This window comes from Rousettus aegyptiacus, unplaced genomic scaffold (assembly GCF_014176215.1).
Source record: "Rousettus aegyptiacus isolate mRouAeg1 unplaced genomic scaffold, mRouAeg1.p scaffold_m13_p_17, whole genome shotgun sequence".
Lineage (NCBI taxonomy): Eukaryota > Metazoa > Chordata > Mammalia > Chiroptera > Pteropodidae > Rousettus > Rousettus aegyptiacus.
In genome coordinates, this window is record NW_023416292.1 from 3,251,781 (window position 1) to 3,270,779 (window position 18,999).

General features: G+C 54.1%; 1 protein-coding gene across 3 annotated transcripts in view; it reads left to right on the forward strand.

Moving 5' to 3' along the window:
• Positions 1-1,214: 1,214 nt before the first annotated feature.
• MFSD4A (major facilitator superfamily domain containing 4A) overlaps positions 1,215-18,999 on the forward strand; it is a 29,405-nt gene continuing 11,620 nt past the window's right edge. Inside the window, exons 1-6 of one of the 3 annotated variants that reach the window (XM_016140665.2) lie at positions 1,215-1,499; positions 11,557-11,755; positions 12,390-12,650; positions 15,697-15,865; positions 16,304-16,419; positions 17,469-17,642. In XM_016140665.2, coding sequence (XP_015996151.2) covers positions 1,270-1,499; positions 11,557-11,755; positions 12,390-12,650; positions 15,697-15,865; positions 16,304-16,419; positions 17,469-17,642 — 1,149 coding nt within the window. In that variant the 5' untranslated portion in view covers positions 1,215-1,269. The remainder of the gene's footprint in view (positions 1,500-11,556; positions 11,756-12,389; positions 12,651-15,696; positions 15,866-16,303; positions 16,420-17,468; positions 17,643-18,999) is intronic. The other 2 variants (XM_016140669.2, XM_016140677.2) reach the window with 2 other exon arrangements.

Sequence of the window (18,999 nt, forward strand, 5' to 3'; positions counted from 1 at the left end):
GCACTTGCAAGAGAAGTTGGTTGCCCCATCTCACCCCACGTTGTCATAGGGGCACCCACCCACTTACCTTCTCAGCCCTTTCAGCCTTGGTCCCCCTGAGGGGGATAAGTGGGCAACGGGCATAAATAATGGCATCTGCCATGACCAGACAACCAGGATAGAGGTGACGCTGTAGGCCTCAGTCCTCTGTCTCCAGGGAACAAGGCAGGAGCACACAGGACCCACCAGCCCCATGACCACTTGGGGTCGGACATCCTGTGTCAGCTGCAGGCTCCTCCAATGACTCTCAGCCTGGAGGATAACACCCTCCCACCCCACCTCTTTGAGGTTTTTTCCAGCAAAATTGGAATTTTTCCCCAGAATTCTTTTTTCTTCCTAGAGGATTATTTCCAAATTTCTTCTGGGATTCCTCCAGGTCACCACCCTCACCTTCCTGTCCCTCTCCCTTCCCCCAAATAGGAAGAAGGAAAGAGATGGAATCTGGACCAAGCATTCACATCCTCCTTCCAGTACCTGTCCAAGGCGCAGATGGGATGCGGCAGGTGAAGACTGGCTCACCGCGGGACTTTGAAGATGGATAGTTTCTAGGGTTTTCCGGTCTAAAGGTCAATGAACTTTTTGAGGTTCCAATGAAAGCCATGAATACCCTCCCAAAAATATATACATGTAGGAGATTTTGCCTTCTATTCCAGGGGAAGATGGGGCGCTGTCAGACCCTGGAAGTCGGGCTGTGAAGCCCCTAGGTTTAAGAGGGCGGGCTGGGGGCCACCTCCACCGCCAAATCCCCGGCCAGGCTGGTGTCTGGGGAGGGGTTTGGGGCTCTCCCGAGCCTGGAGCGTCCTGCCCTCCAGCCTCTCTCTGTACACACAGGACCGCTCGGGCTCTGTTTGTCCACTTCTAAAATGGGCACTCAGGTCCCTCTGACCCTGGTGGGGGGGCTGTATAAGGAGGCTGGAGGGACCAGGAGCTGGGTAGGAGGAGGCGGGTGGGTGGAGAGCGGCTCCCTGTTGGTCTGCTCCAGCCCGGGGAGGGTGAGCTGACGCGTGGGAAGGAGGCGAGGCGCGCGCCCCGACGCGCTGCCCGCGGGCCGCAGAGGCGCCCCCTCCACCCCCGCGCCCGGGGGCGGGGCCCCTCGCCGGGCAGCCCCTCCCTGCCCCTCCCTCCCGGCGCCGGCCTCCCCGGCCCCGCCGGCCCTCCCGCGGGCAGGCGGCGCTCGGGCACCGTCGCGCTCCCGGCCAGCAGCCGCCACTCCGTCTGCCAGCCGGGGCCATGGGCTGCGACGGCCGCTTGTCGGGACTGCTCCGCCGCAACCTGCAGCCCACGCTCACCTACTGGAGCGTCTTCTTCAGCTTCGGCCTGTGCATCGCCTTCCTGGGGCCCACGCTGCTGGACCTGCGCTGCCAGACGCACAGCTCTCTGTCCCAGATCTCCTGGGTCTTCTTCTCCCAGCAGCTCTGCCTCCTGCTGGGCAGCGCCCTCGGGGGCGTCTTCAAGAGGACGTGAGTGCCGGGCCCTCGCGGCGCAGACCCTTCCCTCCCCTGCCCTCCTCCCTTTTCTCTGCCCCCGCGGTGCTGGAGCTGCGACCACCCCTCCCAGCTCCACTAGCTGTGTCTCCCCTGCTTAGGCAAAGGCAGCCTCCCTTCCCCCCGGTCCCCCCCTCCCCTACCTCCCTCAACTCTACCCGGAAAACTCCCAAGACTGAAGGTGATTTCTGGATTATTTATTGGCCTTCACTCACCTCTGTGAAGGTGTAAACCTAGGCCTCACCCTGCTAACCCCACCCACACCCCACAGGGAGAGGGGCGATGGAGTTTGTAGAGATGGGAGTACCTCCCTCCTGCGCAGCGGGCCTGAGGTTCGTCCTGAGCCCCTGCTGCCTGAGGCAGAATGGGACGTGAAGCAGAAGGAGAGTGGGAGTGTCACCTCAGAGGCCCTGCGAGGTGCCAAAGCAAGCCGAGGCTGCCAGGTCGCCCTGGGGCGCGCTCCACTCACACCATTAGTTCCAGATCAGCTGACACAGGCAGTCTCTTCCCCGAGGTGGCCCGGGGCTTGTGGGTCCTGTGTGGTCCGGTTCTGGAGGGGCCAGGGTTCCTTCATTGCACCGTGGAGGCAGAGACCTTCTGCCTCTGAGACACGCACACCGCCTCCCCTCCGGAGTCCTCAGAGAAAGATGCGGGGTGTCTTACTCATTGCTTGGTAAAGTGAGCCTCTGCTCCTGCTCCTGTGCCAGGGTCCCCTCCACTCCCTGGCCCCATATTACTCCTCCCTGGCCTCTACACACTGCAGGGCTCCGGAGCGCCTGGCATGGCCCCCTCTTTTGGATTCCATTGCAGAGCCTCATTCTCCTGCTCAGATTGGACAGGGCCACCTCTGAGGAGCCCTTTGGAAAGATAGCAGGATCACTCTCCTAGAGCAGCTGGGGAAGCAGACCCCAAGCAGGGGATAGATGACTTGCAAGCCAGAGGCTGCTGGAGATTTCCCTGGTCTGAGGTCCGGGTTGGGTGGTTTCCTGGATTGCATTGGCTCAAGCAGCAGGCAGCCTGGGAACAAACCACAGCTGGGCTATCCCAGAGAAACCTCTGGGGGCTGTTCTGGGCCAAGGGCTCTCACCCTTTGGCTCACTCCTAGAGGTAATCGTGAGCGTGGGTTTTCCTGTCCACCTGGCTTCCAGAGCTGATGGAAGAGGGGGCACAAGTGTCATTCAGATGGGCCCCACCCAGTTTAAGCCACCCAACTGACAAATCATTATCAATTAGGGAGTGATTATCCCCATTACCAAATCCTCTTGTAAACCGAAGAATTCTCTTAAGAAGTAAGTCTCCTTGCGTACCCTAGTGTTTCTGTGGGTTTTGTACAGGATTGGATGTATGTGAGATTCAGAAAATCTTAAAAAGCTCAAGATCCATGCTGCTCCTGCCAAGAGGTTTTTTTGTAATTTATTTTTCAATTACAGTTGACATACAATTTCATGTTAGTTCCAGGTATACAACATAGTGATTAGACATTTATATACTTTGCGAAGTGATCACCCCAGTAAGTCTAGTACCCCTCTGGCACCATACATAGTTATTTCAGTCTTATTGACTATATTATTGTGCCGCATGTTACATCCCTGTGACTATTTTTATAACTGGCAATTTGTACTTCTTAATCCCTTTCACTTTTTCATCTTTCCCTCCAATCCCCCTCCCTTCTGGCGACCATCAGTTTGTTCTCTGTATCTATGCATTCGTTTCTGTTTTTGTTTGTTTATTTTGCTTTTTTAGATTTCACATAGAAGTGAAATCACATGGTATTTGTCATTCTCTGTCTGATTTATTTCACTTGACATAATACCTTCTAGGTCCATCCACGTTGCTGCAAATAGCAAGAGTTTGTTCTTTTTTATGGCTGAGTAATATTCCATTGTATATATGTACCACCTGTTCTGTATCCATTTGTCTATTGATGGACACTCAGGTTGCTTCCATGTCTTGGCTATTGTCAATAATGCTACAGTGAACATAGGAGTGCATATATTTTTTAGAATTAATGTTTTGGATTTCTTCAGATAAATATCCATGAGTGGAATTGCTGGGTCATATGTAGTTTTATTTTTCAATTTTTTGAGGAATCTCCATACTTCTTTTTTCATAGTGGCTACACCAGTTGACAGTCCCACTAAGAGTGCACGAGGGTTCCCCTTTCTCCCCAACACTCATTATTTATCAATTTACTGATGATAACCATTCTGACAGGTGTGAGGTGATATGCCTAGAGGTTTAATTAGGAATCTATCAAAGTGTTTTTCTGTTTTTGTCCTTGTTTTTTAAGTATTTTGACTTACAGAAGCTCCCTTACCTAGAACTTTTTAGGAATATGTGTAGTGCAAAGAACAGGAAAGGGAATGAGGATAATTCTAAATGGACGTTGGTGTGCCAGATTTTGTGAAAAGGGCAGAGATACGCATCCAACTGGGCCAGCTCTTCCTCACTTGCCTATCCTCAGAGTTCCTCACTAAACGGGGGGCTCTGACAGGTAGTGGAAAGGGTCTTGCAGCAGGAAACCAGCTCACAGAAAAAAAAAAGTGGTAATGGTAGCAATAATAACCAACTTTGTTGAGCACTTATCAGATGCCAGGGACCGTTCTTAGGATCTCATTCGTATCAAAGTCATTTTCACAACAACTCCGAAGAGTAGTAGTAGTATTTACCTTTTATGCAGAAGGACGCTAAGGCACAGAGAGTTAAGAGACGTGCCAGGGTCACACAACTATTAAGAAGCCTAGCCAGGATTTGAACTCAGACATCTGTCTCTAGAACCAGATACTTTGAGATGCTTCTCGCTTTATGAATAGTCAGCTTCAACTCAGCAGGGTTCAAATTATGCCCCATTTTCTCCAGGCACAGGCATGGGCTGACTGTCCCTGAGCTGACACACCTGGAAAGGAAACTGGGCCTTTGGGGCTTCCTGCTGGGATCTGAGGGGTGGGAGTAGAGTAGGGTGGGGAAAGTAGGTCTTATCAGTATTTCAGGTTTAAATTCTGAACCTCAGTCCTCCCATCCCCGAGTTAAAATGTCCAAAGACATTCCTTTGTTTAAGAGCAAAGCAGTCTTCAGTGGAAATGGATGGATATCACAAGGGTGGCCTGTACAGCCCATCATGATGATTCCCCATCCCCCAAACAAACAGAACCTTCACCAGCCCTGAACCCAGTCTCTAAAGCTTGATTCCTTGGGGCCTCCCCACGTCTCAGTTAAAATGCTAATACTTCTGCAAGTGCTTTTCAGCTTAAGTGATTACTGGCTTGTGCGCCAGGCTAGTGCTTGTCATTTGGGGATTGGCTGAACAGGGAAAGGGCCAGCTGTTGCGGGGGAGTGGGAGGAGAGGAGAGTCAGGCAGTGCTTCTTTCTCTAGGATTCCTGCTCAGTCTTGCCTACTGCTTGGCCTAGACTGAGGGCCAGGGCTGAATAGGGTGCCTGGATGCCTCCATAGGGATGTGCATTGGAGGGACTGGGTGTGGAAAGCCTTAGAGGTTAAAATGGGTTCAGGGGAGAACAGGAGTCTTCTCTCTCTCGCCCGCGCCCCACCTCTCTCCCCACCCCCTCTTTTTCCCTTCCTTCTCCCTCTTTCTCTTTTCTGGCTCCTAGCATAGACAGAGATCTTGAAGGAGGCCATTACATGCAGACCAATAAGGAGAAGGGTGTAATTAGGGCCAGAATAATCAGGACTTGACCTTTAGGAGAGCAGGAAATCGGTCAAAGAACACAAAGCCACCTGGCTGGCAGGGTGTACAGGTACGTGTTTTGTCAGACAGGAAAGAGGAGGGGGTATTTAGACAGAAGGTTAAGGTTTCTTTCCTGGTTTCTTGGGGACCTGTCTGACCACCCTGGGCAGTTTGGGAGACCCCTTTATCTCAAAGGCATCAGGGCAGATGCCTCCTGGCCTTCACAGTTTCCCAGCCTTCTCCCAGCCTCACCTCAGCCTCTCCCTGGCATGTGCCCTCTTAACCTAAGGCTGTTGAGTTCTTCCCCCCTTTGCCCTATTCACTATCTCCTTCTCTACCTTTCTTCTCAAATTCCTGCAAGTCCTGCCCTACCCAATTGCGACCGAGCTCCGACCCCCTCCTGCCCCTTGCCCGAAACCCAGTCTTCTGTGCAAAGTTCTTCAAGCCACTCTCAGACCTGCTTCCCCAGGATGCTGGCGCCTGCGGCCCCTGGAACACAGCATAAAAGCCTGTTTCCTCCTCTGAGCTGGGCCCTTGGTTGGTTTCCCTAGAAAGCCTGTGCCTCCCCCTCCAGCAGCTTCTCCGCCTTCAGCATGCAGCAGACCTGGGCCGAAAGCCTACCAGGGGTCTGCCACCAGCCATGCTTCTTGCTTTAAAAACCTATCTTGGCATGGAGTTCCCACATGACCCAGCAATTCCACTCCTCGATACACACCGCAGAGAGCTGAAAACATATGTCCACACGGACACACGTACGTGCACGTTCATAGCAGCATTATTCACAATGGCCAAAAAGTAGAAACGAGCCAAACGTCCAGCAACGAAACGGGGCACGTCCATGCAATGGAAGGTTGTTCGACCACAAACAGGAGTGCAGTAGTGACACGTGCTACAGCGCGGAGGAAGCTCGAAAGCAACAGTACGCTGAGGGAAACTGGACACGAAAGGAGACACGCTGCAGGATTTCGTTTTAATAAAAGTCCAGAACAGGAAAATCTGTAGATACAGAAAGTAGATTAGTTGTTGCCTAGGGCTGGGTGTGGAGAGGAATGGGGAGTGACTGCAAACAGGTATGGGTTTCTTTTTGGGGCGACGGAAATGCTCTAGATTTAGACTGTGGTCATGGGTTTACAACTCTAAACATACTAAAAACTATTGAGTTGTACACTTGGAATAGATGAATTTTATGGTATGTCACTTAGACCTCGATTTTTTTATTAAAAAATATCTCAAAACTCATCCCACCCCTTTATTCACTCATTCGACAAATATCTCTTGAGCCAGACCCTATGTCGGGTGTGAACACCACAGACAAGCTCCCTGTTTTCTTGCAGCTTACATTCTGAAGGACCATTTTAGTGAAAGAAAGGAAATAAAGCAGGGTAAGGGAGAGCAGCAGAGACGGGGGAGAGTAACAGAGGTGGTCAGGGAGGGCCTCTCTGAGGAGGTGACATTTGAGCTGACACCAGAATGACAGGACAGACATGGATGCAAAGAACTTGGGGAGAGGTGTTACAGGCTGACAGCCCTGCAAGTCCAGCCAATGTGTCAGGAGCACTCTCTGCCACTCGCTGTGAGCCCTGCACCCATTGGGCTGGGGCACAGCATCACACAAGGGCGGAGGCTCAACCTGAATCTACCAGGGCAGTCCTGCCTTAGACTGGGACGTCTCCAAGACAAGCTTGGCTGTTGCTTCCTCTGGGTAGCTCCAGCCTTAACACAGGGCCCTGAACGAGCTGGGGAGTCAGTGTAGTCAGCTAAAGGGGGGCCTCTTCTCCCCTGGCCCCTTCCTCAGTCTAAGCTGCCTCTTCCCTAGTGCCCTGGCTTGAGCTGCTGTCTCCAGCCTGCCCTAGCTCCCAGGGGGTGTCTCCTGGTTTCTCGTTCCATGCTCCCTACTCCTTTTTCAGGGGTTGCCTGCCTTTTGCGGTCAGAGAGGTGCTGGGGATGCCTCTGACTCCTCCTGGGTTCTGTGCTCTGCCCCTCTCCCCTGGTCCTTCAAGGAAGGAGATCATCCAGGATAGACAGGAGGATGCCCTGAGGTAAAAATGTGAGGAGAATGTCAATGCCCATCACTCATTCCACCTGGGGTTACTCAGTCTGTGGTGGCAAGGCGCTGGGCCTCAGCAGCAATTTGCCCCACCCCTGGGGAGTGGAGGGCGGGACAGGCCAGCTGACACCTTACTGCTTGAGCCATTCTTATTTCGAAGCCAAGCAGCCCCGAGTCTTAATGGAACCAGGAGGGGGCCAGAGCAGATGCCTACAGCAAGGCCTGGTCAAGGTGATGATAATATGTGCCCACTGGGTAAGGCAGAGCACATGGCTGACAGGGTCAGCCATGTGCTCAAGGTCACACTGCAAACTGTGGGCCCAGCACCTCCAGCAGAGCCCCCCCCCCCCGCTAGGCTTGGGGAGGACCAGGCTCCCTGCCTGCCCTCCCTGTTTGCACCTTCTTTGTGGAACTATTAATGAGTAACTTGGGCATTTCTCAGGCTTTCAAAGAAGGTGTTCCCTGGACTCTCCAGGCTATTCCTGGGCGGAGGGCCCTTCCTCTAACTGGCCTGAATTACCTTCTGAACCCAGGGCCAGGGGAGGGCAGATCAATGACACTGCACTGGCCTTTGCCTGGGTCAGAAGTCAAGAAACTGGATCCCGGCTTGGCAATACTCGGCTCTCTTTCCCTGTCTGGGTCTGGTTCCTGATCTGTAATATGAGGGGTAGGACTCTAAGGCCCTTGTCACTCTAGCAGTTCCTGGACCAGCCTCCCAAGTCACCCCGGATGGCACAGCAGCAGGAACAAAGCCAGGGCCTGGGGGGCATCCAGAGCTAGCACTAGCCTCTGCACCCCTCTTGTAGGGCCTTCTTCTCTGGGCCTGGCAGGCTCTCTGGGGTGGCCTGGGGCCAGCGGGGAGGAGGGCGGCAGGTGGCCAGGGAAAGATCTCTGTAAGTGAGCCTAGGAGGTTTGGCTGGAACATCACACTCCACATAGAAGCCTCAAGAGGCAGAGCCTGCTATACCCATTTTATAGTGAAGGAAACTGAGGCCCAGAGGGCTGCGTGTAAGTGGCTTGCCCTAAGCTGCCCACTGGGAAGTGGCAGAGGTGGGCTTGGGACCAATCTTCTGATTACGGATCCCACTGCATCCCTGCTGCCGAAGGTGTTTTGACATTGTTATTTCATACTTTTCAATTACCCATGTTCCTGGAAGGAGACAAGTAAGTAAGTGACAAGCCAATTAGTATAATTCGGTCTGGATCTGGGATGTATCTGGGACTCCCTTTTTCTTGGCAATAACATGTCATTCTAAAGAAATTTGTCCAGGCTGATGTTTGGAATGCCCGGGCACAGCTCTGCTGAAGCCGCTGGGGAGGGCGGGCAGCCTGGAATCCAAACGCAAGGTTTCCTGAGGTACAGCTATCCTCAGTTACTGGGAATAGGGCTCCATCCCCCTCGTGCCCAGGAACCCCAGCTGTTGGGATGGCACTACGGGCTCAGCCCCAGCCATTGGGCGGCGAGCTCAAACCACAGCCCTGGGGGTGGCAGGAGATGCAGCGAGGGGATTTCCCAGGCCCGTCTCCCTCCAGCCTCTCCTTTCTACCTGTTTTCTCTTTCTCTCTCTCTCCTGCCTGTCACTGGACCTGAGAAGGAGGAAGCTCCCTCTGGGCATTGAGTGAGAGTATGAATGGGAGAGAGGAGAGGCCTGGACAGGGCAGCCCACTGGCCAGCGGCCCTTCGCCATCTCCTGGGCCTCCTTGTTCCTCTCGGCACCTCCCTGGTATCTCCCCGTCCATGACTCTGCCACCACCCACCCCCATACAATCCTACATCAGCCTGCTAACGGGCTGTGACCCTTTCTCCAGACCATCCTGGAGATGGTGACAAGACAAGCAAGCACTACTCCCATTTCCTCAAGCACGACTCCCATTTCACTAGCAACATCCAGTATCGCGGATCGAGTACCTCCTCAGGGCCAAGCAGAGTGCCAGGCACGGGGACCACAGTGAACAGTCTGCGGCAGATGCCTTGGGAGGCCTGTGGTGGAGCCAGCAGTTATATGAAGCATTTGGAGCTCCCTTAACACCGGCAGAGGAACCGCTGGGGGCTCATGTTCTAGCAACTATAGCTGCTCACTATTACTTCCTGAGACCAGGCTCTGCAGAATTTGGCCTCATGCTCCCTGTTGCCTAGCTGGATCCGTGGCCCAGAACCAGCTTTTACACACACACACACACACGCACATGCACACACACGGTTTTTCTTTCTCTCTGTCTCTCTCTCTCACTCTCTCTCCCTCTCCTCTATGGAAAATCGGCATGGCTTAGGGAATATCAAGTCAGAAAACCTGGGTTTGAGTCCAGCATCTGACAGCTACTTTCTCAGCCTTTCTCAGCCTCAGTTTACTTGTGGGTCAACAGCTACAAAGTCTGCCTCACGGCATTGTCATGTGCACCATTGTCTTGGACACTGTAAACGAATGTCAGTCGTTGTCATATAAACTTATTTTGTCTTCCCTCACTTCCCCACAGCTCCTTCCCATGTCAGTGACTGATCCTGGCACCCATTCCCTCAGGACTTGGCTGCGGGAGTGCTCACTGGAAGGGATCACTAACTGCTTTTATTCAGGTCTTTCAGGGCAGTGTGATAATGCGTTAATTCTGCAAGAGTGATTGTAACTGGGGCCTCCGTGTGTACTGCAGAGCGGTGAGTGAGGTGGTAGAAGTGACGTGCCCCGCCCCGCGCCCCAGTGCCGGGTCAGTGCAGGGAACAGTTGACAGGGAGAGAGGGTGCCCTCTTGTTACCCATAAAGTCAGGCCACCCAGGAGCCTGTCTAGTGTATCTTGTGCAGGGAAGGAAGGGGAAAGAGGAGAGAGCTATTATGAGAGGCCTGCCATTTTTAGCAGCCCACAGAGGTGTGGGCATCACCTCTGGGCCACATGCAGAGTAGAGTAAGACGCAGGCACCAGGCTGCAGGAAGCAGAGACGCCTGAAGCTCAGTGAGCGGCCCAGGCTGTCAGTGCTGGGCTGGCAGAGCAGGGACGTCAGGGGGAACAGGGGTCATGAGGGGCGGCCAGGAACAGAACAGGCCTCACAACACAACCTCCCCGTTTTCCTCACAGTGGCCCCAGCGAATTGAGCTCTCCCACTCCCCTCGTGTGGCTCTGAGCTGGGAGCAGGCAGGGGTTGTGGTCTGCAATCTCCCCGGCAGAGCGGCCCAGAAACAAGAAAAGAGAAAATAAGGAACTGCTGCTGTCAGCAGAGCCCTTCTGATAAAGGCTTTAATCAAAGATGGCAAGATGAGAAGCTGAGAGCCAAGGGGGGCAGAGGCACGAACCTCTGGGGAAAGACAGCCTGGAGGGTCTCTCGGGGGCATCTCTCTTTTCCTCGATGTGCTGGAAACTCAGACACGTCTTCTTGCCACATACCCACCCCACTCCAGCGCCAGCAGCCACAGAGGCTGACTGGGGGCTCCCTAACTTTTCATAATCTGAGGAGGATCCTCCGTAACCTCTCCCTATGAGAACCTTTTTGCTACCCGATCTCCTTCAGCCCTCAATAGCCTTTCAGACTGACCCCAGAAAATAGGAGGCTTCCTTCCTCTCTCAAAAGACCTTGACAGAGGCTTAGACAGTCCATTCGTTCATTCACTCATCCATTCATTCACTCCTGGGAGACAGGCCCTCAGCCTGCTTGCTGTGGGCTCTTCTGGGGGAGACCTCTCATTAGGGATGACCATGGGGCCTCATTTCCAGGCACTTGTCAAGCACAGAGCCCGACACCTCTGCTCATAGAGGGGTCACCAGATCACCCCCAACACCTCAGCTGTGGCTTGGGTTCAGGCGTTTCGGGCCTGAACTGAGCCTGCAAAGGGCCTTTTTCCGTCGCCGCATGCGCAAGGTGCACGGCAGCCCAGCCTGGGGATTTCGAATTCCGGGTCCATCCTCCCACTTCCATTTTCAGGCATGTGGCACAGTTCCCTTGAAATGCTCAAAGCAGATTTCACCCTCTGTCGTTTATAAGTAAACAATATAAGATTGCTTCTAAGTGAGATAATAGCAGTTACGCCTTGTCGAGGTTCATTGTGTTCCCCGTTCCACAGTCTTTTGTGTCTTCACAACCGCCCTGTGAGGTAGCGATTGTTCTCAGAGGAGACTGAGGCTCTTTAGGCATCTTGCCCACACCTGGTAGCTAATAAGTGACAGAGCTTTTTCCCCAGCTCCCTCCCCACTTCTACCAGAGGGTGGGGGTGCCGTCCCTAGGGGCCGCCCCGGTGTGGTGCGAGTGGAGGACAGGAGGGAGCTCTACATCCGAAGGGCTCCGGGCCCCTCCACCGACCTCGCCCCTCCATTACCGCAGCCTGGCCCAGTCACTGTGGGCCCTCTTCACCTCTTCTCTGGCCATCTCCCTGGTGTTCGCCATCATCCCCTTCTGCAGCAACGTGAAGGTGCTGGCCTCCGTCATGGCGCTGGCGGGCCTGGCCATGGGCTGCATCGACACCGTGGCCAACATGCAGCTGGTGAGGATCTACCAGAAGGACTCAGCCGTCTTCCTCCAGGTGACCCCACAGCGGGCATGGGGCTGCGTGGCGGGGAGGGCCCTGTGCATCTGCCCCCCGCTGCCGTCCCACACTCCCCGGGGCTCACTGTCTTGGCCCCTAGGCCAGGGGGGTGATGCAGAAAGAGCACTAGCGTCTCAGTTCAGCTAGGCCAGCAGCTCTGGACTCGGGTCTTCTCATCTCTAAGATCGTCTCATGGCGCGATGATTCCTGCCTGCGGGGTTGTCATGGGAATCTTAGGGATAACCAGCAAGCTTGTGTAAACTGGGAAGTGATGTGACAGGAGGGCTTGCTGCTTTCCTCTCGTCTCTCCGTATTTCTTCTTTCCTTGTCCTCCCAAGTCACCCAGGACTCCGGTCCAGCCCTTCCCTGTATTAAGCCCCCATCCCTTTGGTGGATGCTAACGTGGGAACAGCCTCCCATTGGGGGTTAAGATTTGGGAAAGGAAGGAGAGTGAGGAAGGAGATTGACCACTGTCACCGAGTAATCCCAGGACAAGCAGGTGGCTGAGAGCAGCTCACTCCTCCCCTCTCCTGCCTCCCTCCCCTTGTTCCCCAGGTGGGACACGAAGTGGGGGATGGGGTATGAAGCCTGAACCATCCCCCTACCCATCCCACTTCTCCTCCTTCCCCAGGTTCTACATTTCTTTGTGGGCTTTGGGGCTCTGCTGAGTCCCCTTATCGCGGACCCCTTCCTGTCTGAGGCCAGCTGCTTGCCTGCCAATAGCACAGCCAACATTACTTCCGGCAGCCACTTCTTCCATGCCTCCAGGGTCCTTGGTCAGCACCAGGCTGAGGCCCGGCCTCGGTCCAACCAGACGCTCCCTGGGCTGTCCCCTCAAGATGGGGCAGGGACCCACGTGTCTTACGCCTTCTGGATCATGGCCCTGATCAACGTGAGTGCCACTGGGGCAGGGCTGGGTAAGGGACTAGTAGACAGTCGCACATACCAGTCCATACCAGCTCCTAGTGCAGGTTCTGATTCTGAGAAATGGGCTGAGGCTGAGGCATTCCCTCTGGAAGGCAAGAGAATGGGGGAACTGACCCCTCGGGATTCATCTGAACACAAAGAGGGTTGCAAAAGATCATCTCTATGGTCCTTCGGTTGTGACATCCTGTAATTGCAATTCTCAAGGGAGGTAAAGCAGTGAACATGTTCAGCACGGTAAAATCAGGGTCAACATTCAAGTCATCTGAGGCTCCGAGGGAAGCCTGCCCTTTTCCTCTGCAGTCAGATGAAGCCGACCCTGCGCCAGGCCAGGCCAGGCCAGGCCAGGCTCCTCTCTGGGATATTTAATCGCTGGTGGGATTCACCTGTGCCCTGCTGTGAGTGGGGCTCCCGTGGAAGCCGAAAGATAGAGAAGACCTCTGAGGGACCCTGCAGGCCAAGGCTACCTGGGTGGGAGTAGAGCAGAGAGACAGGGCTAGACACTGAGGCCTCTCTGAACCCCTAGCTCATATCCTCCCCTGCCACGTCAGCACTGACTTTGGTCTCTGGCTGGAAACTTCCTCTGGTGCTCTGGAACCCAAAGATGAATTTTTCCACGTTAGCCCGCGCTCAGGCCAGAGGGAGAGGTGGGGAGACTCACCCCACGCCAGCCCCCACCCCTTCTTGGGAAGGACTGCCAGCAGCCCTGGCCTCCCGGCTTGGGCCCAGAATGGGCTGGAGAGGGAGAGTATTTCAGGGGGCCATTAGCTTGTTGGCTGTGGCATGGTGTACTGTGTAGCTTGCCACCCTGACTTAGAGCTTCTCTTGTACTAAGCACACTTGTCACCCCTCTGGAAGCAGGCAGGCTGGGTTTGGGCTGACAACAGCTACCCAGAGTGATGTTGTGCGTGTAGCACCCAGTCCCACTGAGCAGCAGGGCAGAGGGTGTCATACTGTCACTAGCTCAAGGCCCTGGTAGGAGTTAGCAAGAGGCTGGCCGGGCTGGATCCCCAACTTCCAGCACAAACTCCCTACTTGCTGCCCTGGTCACCAATCATTTTCCTTTCTTCTTTGTAACTCTCCTTTCCCTGTACCAAGATCTTCCCTGGGGGTTTCAGGAACTCCCCATTTCCCTCCGCTCCTTCTCTTTTCTGCCATGCCCATTATTATTTTGGAAACAACGCAGCTTTGCTCTCCACGGGGCACCTGCGAAGGGAAGGAGCATTGTCAGTACAATATCGAGGCTGGGACTCCAGGACCAGGAAGCCGGATGGTCCAGCATAAGCCCGAGGTCTGTTTTCTTTTGCCCCACGAGGTGCAGACTGGAGGCACTTTGTTTGCTGCAGGATTTCCGGACCTTTCCCACTGGATTGTGTCAGAAGATAAACAGTCCATCACAGAAGAGAATAACGTTATGCAAGCTTATGGGCACATGCCTGTGTGCACAACGGCCCACCTGGCACTCCCTGACTTTGAGGGTGGAGCCCGCCTTCTCTGATGGGCTTCTAAAGATGGAGTGTGTTCCTGCGGCAATGCCAGCCAATCCTCTGTGAAGTCCTTCCCCATGCCCACCTCCCTGGAAAGCCCCACCTGAGTGATCTCGCCCCTATTACAGCTGTTTCCCCTTGGCCTTCACTCAGGCATTCTGCCACCATGGGCCTCTGTGTGTGGGTTTCCTGTTTCCCCCAACAGCCTGGAGAGAGGGCTTCATCTCCCTCTCCAGACCAGGGACTCCTGAGGGCAGGGGCTATGTCTCCCCCAATTTGGGCCCAATTTGTGCCTCTAACTCTACCAGGCAGAGTCTGACTTTGACTTATTTTTTGAGTGTGGAGGGAGGCTCCCAAGGTGCCCACAGGGGGCTGTCAGCACAGGAGTGGTACTCAGGTGAGGCAGCCTGGCTCCAGGCTGAGGGAGCCCCCCAGACAAGGACTGGCAGTCAGCTAACTTCCACCTCCACCTGCCTGCTTCTGCTGCGCCTGCCAGCCCAGAGGAGCCCATCGGCCTCTGGGAAACTTGCTCGGCTCCCAGAGCTTCCTCTCTTTCCTGAGCAGAAGGAACTGGATGAAGTTGCAGCAGCAAGGGCTAGGCTGCATGAGGAGCTCCTGGCGGTGACAGAGGCAGGGAACCCGAGAGAGGCTGTGGAGGCTTCTCTAGGCAACCTCAGAAGCAGGAGACACACTTCTCATTGCTCTGGGGAGTTCATAAAACCTAAGAGGCTTAATGTAAATAGCAGTGAACTTAACTTTGGGCCTGTGCGTGTGTGTTGCGCTCAGCATGCAGTTTTTATTCAAAAGGAGCCCACAGCTCTGTTTTCCCAATTAGACACTAAGTCCCTGAGGATAGCCTCTACCCTCCTAGGTGTAACATCGCCCAGACAACCCCTGAGGTGGAGACGGCACTGGGCAGAATCAGGATTCCCGGGTGTGGGGGCAGGGTGCCTCTGCCCCAAGTTAGCTGTGGCAGCAATAACTCTCACTGGGTCTCTAGCCTACCACTTAGGTCTCTTGTAACAGGTTCTGACTATGTGATAACTTTAAACCTCATTTGCCCCATCTTGAAAATGGGGATAATAATTACCCCCAGCAAGTTTTATAGAGCTGTGATGAACGAAATCAAAACTTCTTCGTAAAGCAACACGTGATCTACCAGCATAACGGAGCGTGTAGGGGCTGCTCCAGCACAGTTCAGGGGAAAGATGTTGGGAATGAGTGTATCTCTGGCACTTCTGTGCCAGCAGAAGCCCAGTGTGAGTCAAGCTTTGCATGCGACAAGGACCTGTCTTTTTAGGAAAACGGATGTGGTTTAGGGTGGGCAGTAATTACATGCAGCCTGCCCTGGGTCAAGGCTGCCATAGCTAGGGACGCCTCTTAGGTGGGCACCCCTGGAAGAGAGCTGTCTTTTCCCAGGACTGTGCAGACGTGTTGTTCAACCTTGTAGGCATATGGAGTAGGGCAAGCATGGGAAGGGGGAGCCCGACGGGAACTGGGCTCTCCTGACCCTCTGTCCACCCCCAGCTCCCAGTGCCCATGGCTGTGCTGTATCTGCTGTCCAAAGAGCGGCTGCTGACCTGCTGCCCTCAAAGGCGGCCCCTGCTCCTGTCTGCAGATGAGCTCGCCCTGGAGACACAGCCTCCTGAAAAGGAAGACGCTTCCTCGCTGCCCCCAAAGAGCCAGCCGTACCCAGGTGGGGGCTCTAATGAACTTTCATGCTCACAGCCCCACACTGAGGCTCCCCTGGTAACCCCTCCCCCAGAGGGTGACCATTGATCACAGGTGATAATAATTGGAAAAGAACCTCGGCACTGATGGCCTCGTGAGGCAGGAGATGAAGTAACTTGGCCAAGAGAATGAGGAAGGCAGACTTCGGGCTCGGATCTCCATTCTGCCTAACTCTGGCTGTGTGACCTTGGGCAAGTTACTTACCTCCCTGAGCCTTGCTTCCATCAGGACTGTGAGATGGACAGGGTCTGGTCCCAACAGATGGCTGAGGCTAGAGAAAGTAAGAGGCAGTGAGTGGTCCCCCATTCTGCCAGGGTTCCTCTGACTGCCAGCCACTCTCCCTGGGCACACAGAGGCGGGGAGCAGAAACTGAGACTCACCCTTGGTCTTGTACCTCATCCAGCACACGAGGACCTGTTCAGCTGCTGCCAGAGAAAGAACTTCAGGGGAGCCCCTTATTCCTTCTTCGCCATCCACATCACAGCTGCCCTGGTCCTATTCATGACCGATGGGATGACGGTGAGCTTGCCCTCAAAGTGCACCTTCTTGGGGGACCCTCCACTCCAAGACTCAAGTCTGAGAATGGCAAGAGAAAGAGAGGGGCATCAAGGTTTCCTGGAGACCTCACCTATAGTACAGTCGATCCCCAGATTTAAACTAAAGTCCAGGGAGAGACTGTCTCCAGAATCATTCACAGCCCCAGTTGTTTATATTTTTGTTAACTCTGCGGATAGAGGCCTATAGGTTTGTTACTGAGTGCAGGCTACCCACATTTTTTTTAAAGGGGCAGAGCCCTATTCCCCCAAGTAGAGGTCATGCCGAGGACCTGTTCTCTAGGGCACTCTGCTTCCTGGAATACATTCCACACGTGGGCTTCTCAAGCCATGTCATAAACAAGCTACAGGCAGGATCTGGGCCCAGCTATTCAGTCCAGTGGTGACCTCTGTTACACTATTTAATGCCTTTTTCCAGGATTAGATTAGGACAGTTTTGAATAGCTGATTAACTGATTGCCATATGAGGAACTCTCCAAAGAGGAGGCCCTAAAAACTTTGATGACCTAGTGGAAAGTACTCGTGACAATACTGGTTGACTTCCAGCTCTCAATGTGACCTTGAGCAAGTCACTTCTCTCTACCCTCTCATCTGTAAAATGAAATGCTTGTGCATACCTTTTTTGTGTTTTAATTTTTTAGCTGCAAACTTCCTTCAACAAAAAATTTTCTGTGGAATCCTCACAAAAAAGACATGTAGTGGAACCCTGCTCTGGTGAAGGGGGCCGCAGTACTTGCGTACCTAGACCCGTGGGTGCCCTGCAGAGAGACGGCCCCCTGGGGCCTCTAGGCGTCCACAGGTGCAGTCAGGGAACTGTGGCACCCGAGGTTCCGTTCTCAGCTTGGGCTTGTGTGTGTGTGTGATCTTGGCCCCAAGCCCGCCCTTCGTCAAGCCTCTGGGAGCAGGACCAATCCTCCCTCGCTTACACCATGCCTGCCTAGCTGGGGCTTCCTTTCCCAGGGTTGTGGTCTGGCTGTGTTTCAGGTGTGCTCAGTGGGGCCTGTCTCTCCACAGGGGGCATATTCCACCTTTGTGTACAGCTATGCAGTGGAAAAGCCATTGTCTATGGGACACAAGGTGGCCGGTTATCTCCCTAGCCTCTTCTGGGGCTTCATCACCTTGGGTCAGCTGGTCTCCATTCCCATCTCCTCCAAAGTGAAGCCAGCGACCATGGTTTTCATCAATGTGGTAAGTGGCCTCCTTTTACTCCTTGGAGACCCAGGAGAACCATTCACCACTGGCCCTACCACTGCCCAGGACTTTTGCTCACGTCTCTTGCTCGGGACTCTGCCAGTGGGGTGGGACTGTAGGAGAAGAGGGAGGAAAGGAGTGGACAGGAGAGAGATGCTGGTGGGGAAGGGATGGCAATCCAGGAAGTGGAGCCTCCCCTTGTGATCTTGGAAAAGTCCCTTTCTCTCTTTGGGTCTCTGATTTTGTACCTATAAAAGGAAAGGGCTGTAGAAGGTGATTCCTGCTGGGTGTGGAGCAGATCCCAGCTGATAACCTTCCAAGAGTACCAGCGAAGCAGGTGCTGGCCGTGGCCCCCTGTGTTCACCTTGGTGCCAGCTGGTCAGAGCCTCGTGGCCAGTGGAGGCCAGGGATTCCTGGCCTTCAGAATCACCCTGTCTGGGCTGGAGCCTAGGAATTTGCATTTTGAAACTATCCTAGGTGATTCTCAAGTACCATGTGGGCTGCCTTCAAGGAACTGATCTGCCCAGGAGGCAGGAGGTCTGGGGCTGAGAGATGGGTTGAGACTTGAGGTGTGTCCACATTACCACCTGTGGCAAAGGGGTCCAGATTAGATACCAGAAAGGTTATCTAGCCCAACCTCCCACCAGGGCTTCAATCACCTCTATAACATCCCTTTATAGAGGAGGGGTACGCGATCTGTTTAAAAACCTCCGGTGACTGGAAACTCACTGCCTTTCCAAGTAGCCCGATATGTTGTCAGAAAGTCCTTCTTTGGGTTGAGTTTTAGCAAAGAAGGGGTTGGTAAATAATATCAAGGCTACACAGACCAAAGATCATGAGCCCCAAGAAAGGCCCTTGGATTTGGCCTTGTATTCATTTATGACCTTCAAAAAAGAAATATCTATTCAAGGTCAATGCAAGGGCAGGTGGGTAGAAGCCAGCCTCAAGAGGCCGAGGGTGAGCAGGAGGTGGGAAGTGGAGGCAGGAGTACTGTAAATATTTCTGGGTTAAAGAGAGTTTTGTTTGTCAGGAGTCGGGTGGCATGAGCCTGTTTGCAGGCAGAGGAGAAAGGGATCATGCCTGTAAGGAGGGGTCTGTGAAGATACCACTGTCTGAGAGGAGCTGAGTGAAGAAGGCCCTGGGAGACGGGTGAAGGGATGAAGAACAGCCAGGAAGGAGATGTGAGGCTCAGGGAGGAGGGAGGTCCCAGTTCCGTGGAGCTTGGAGCAGGGAAGGAGAAAGTGGGGAACAGTGGGGGTACAGGCACTACTGGTGGCCAGCTCCTATAGGACAGAGGCCAGCTGCTCAGAGAGAGGAGAGTGGGGTGGGAAATTGGATTGGAGAGAAGAAAGTC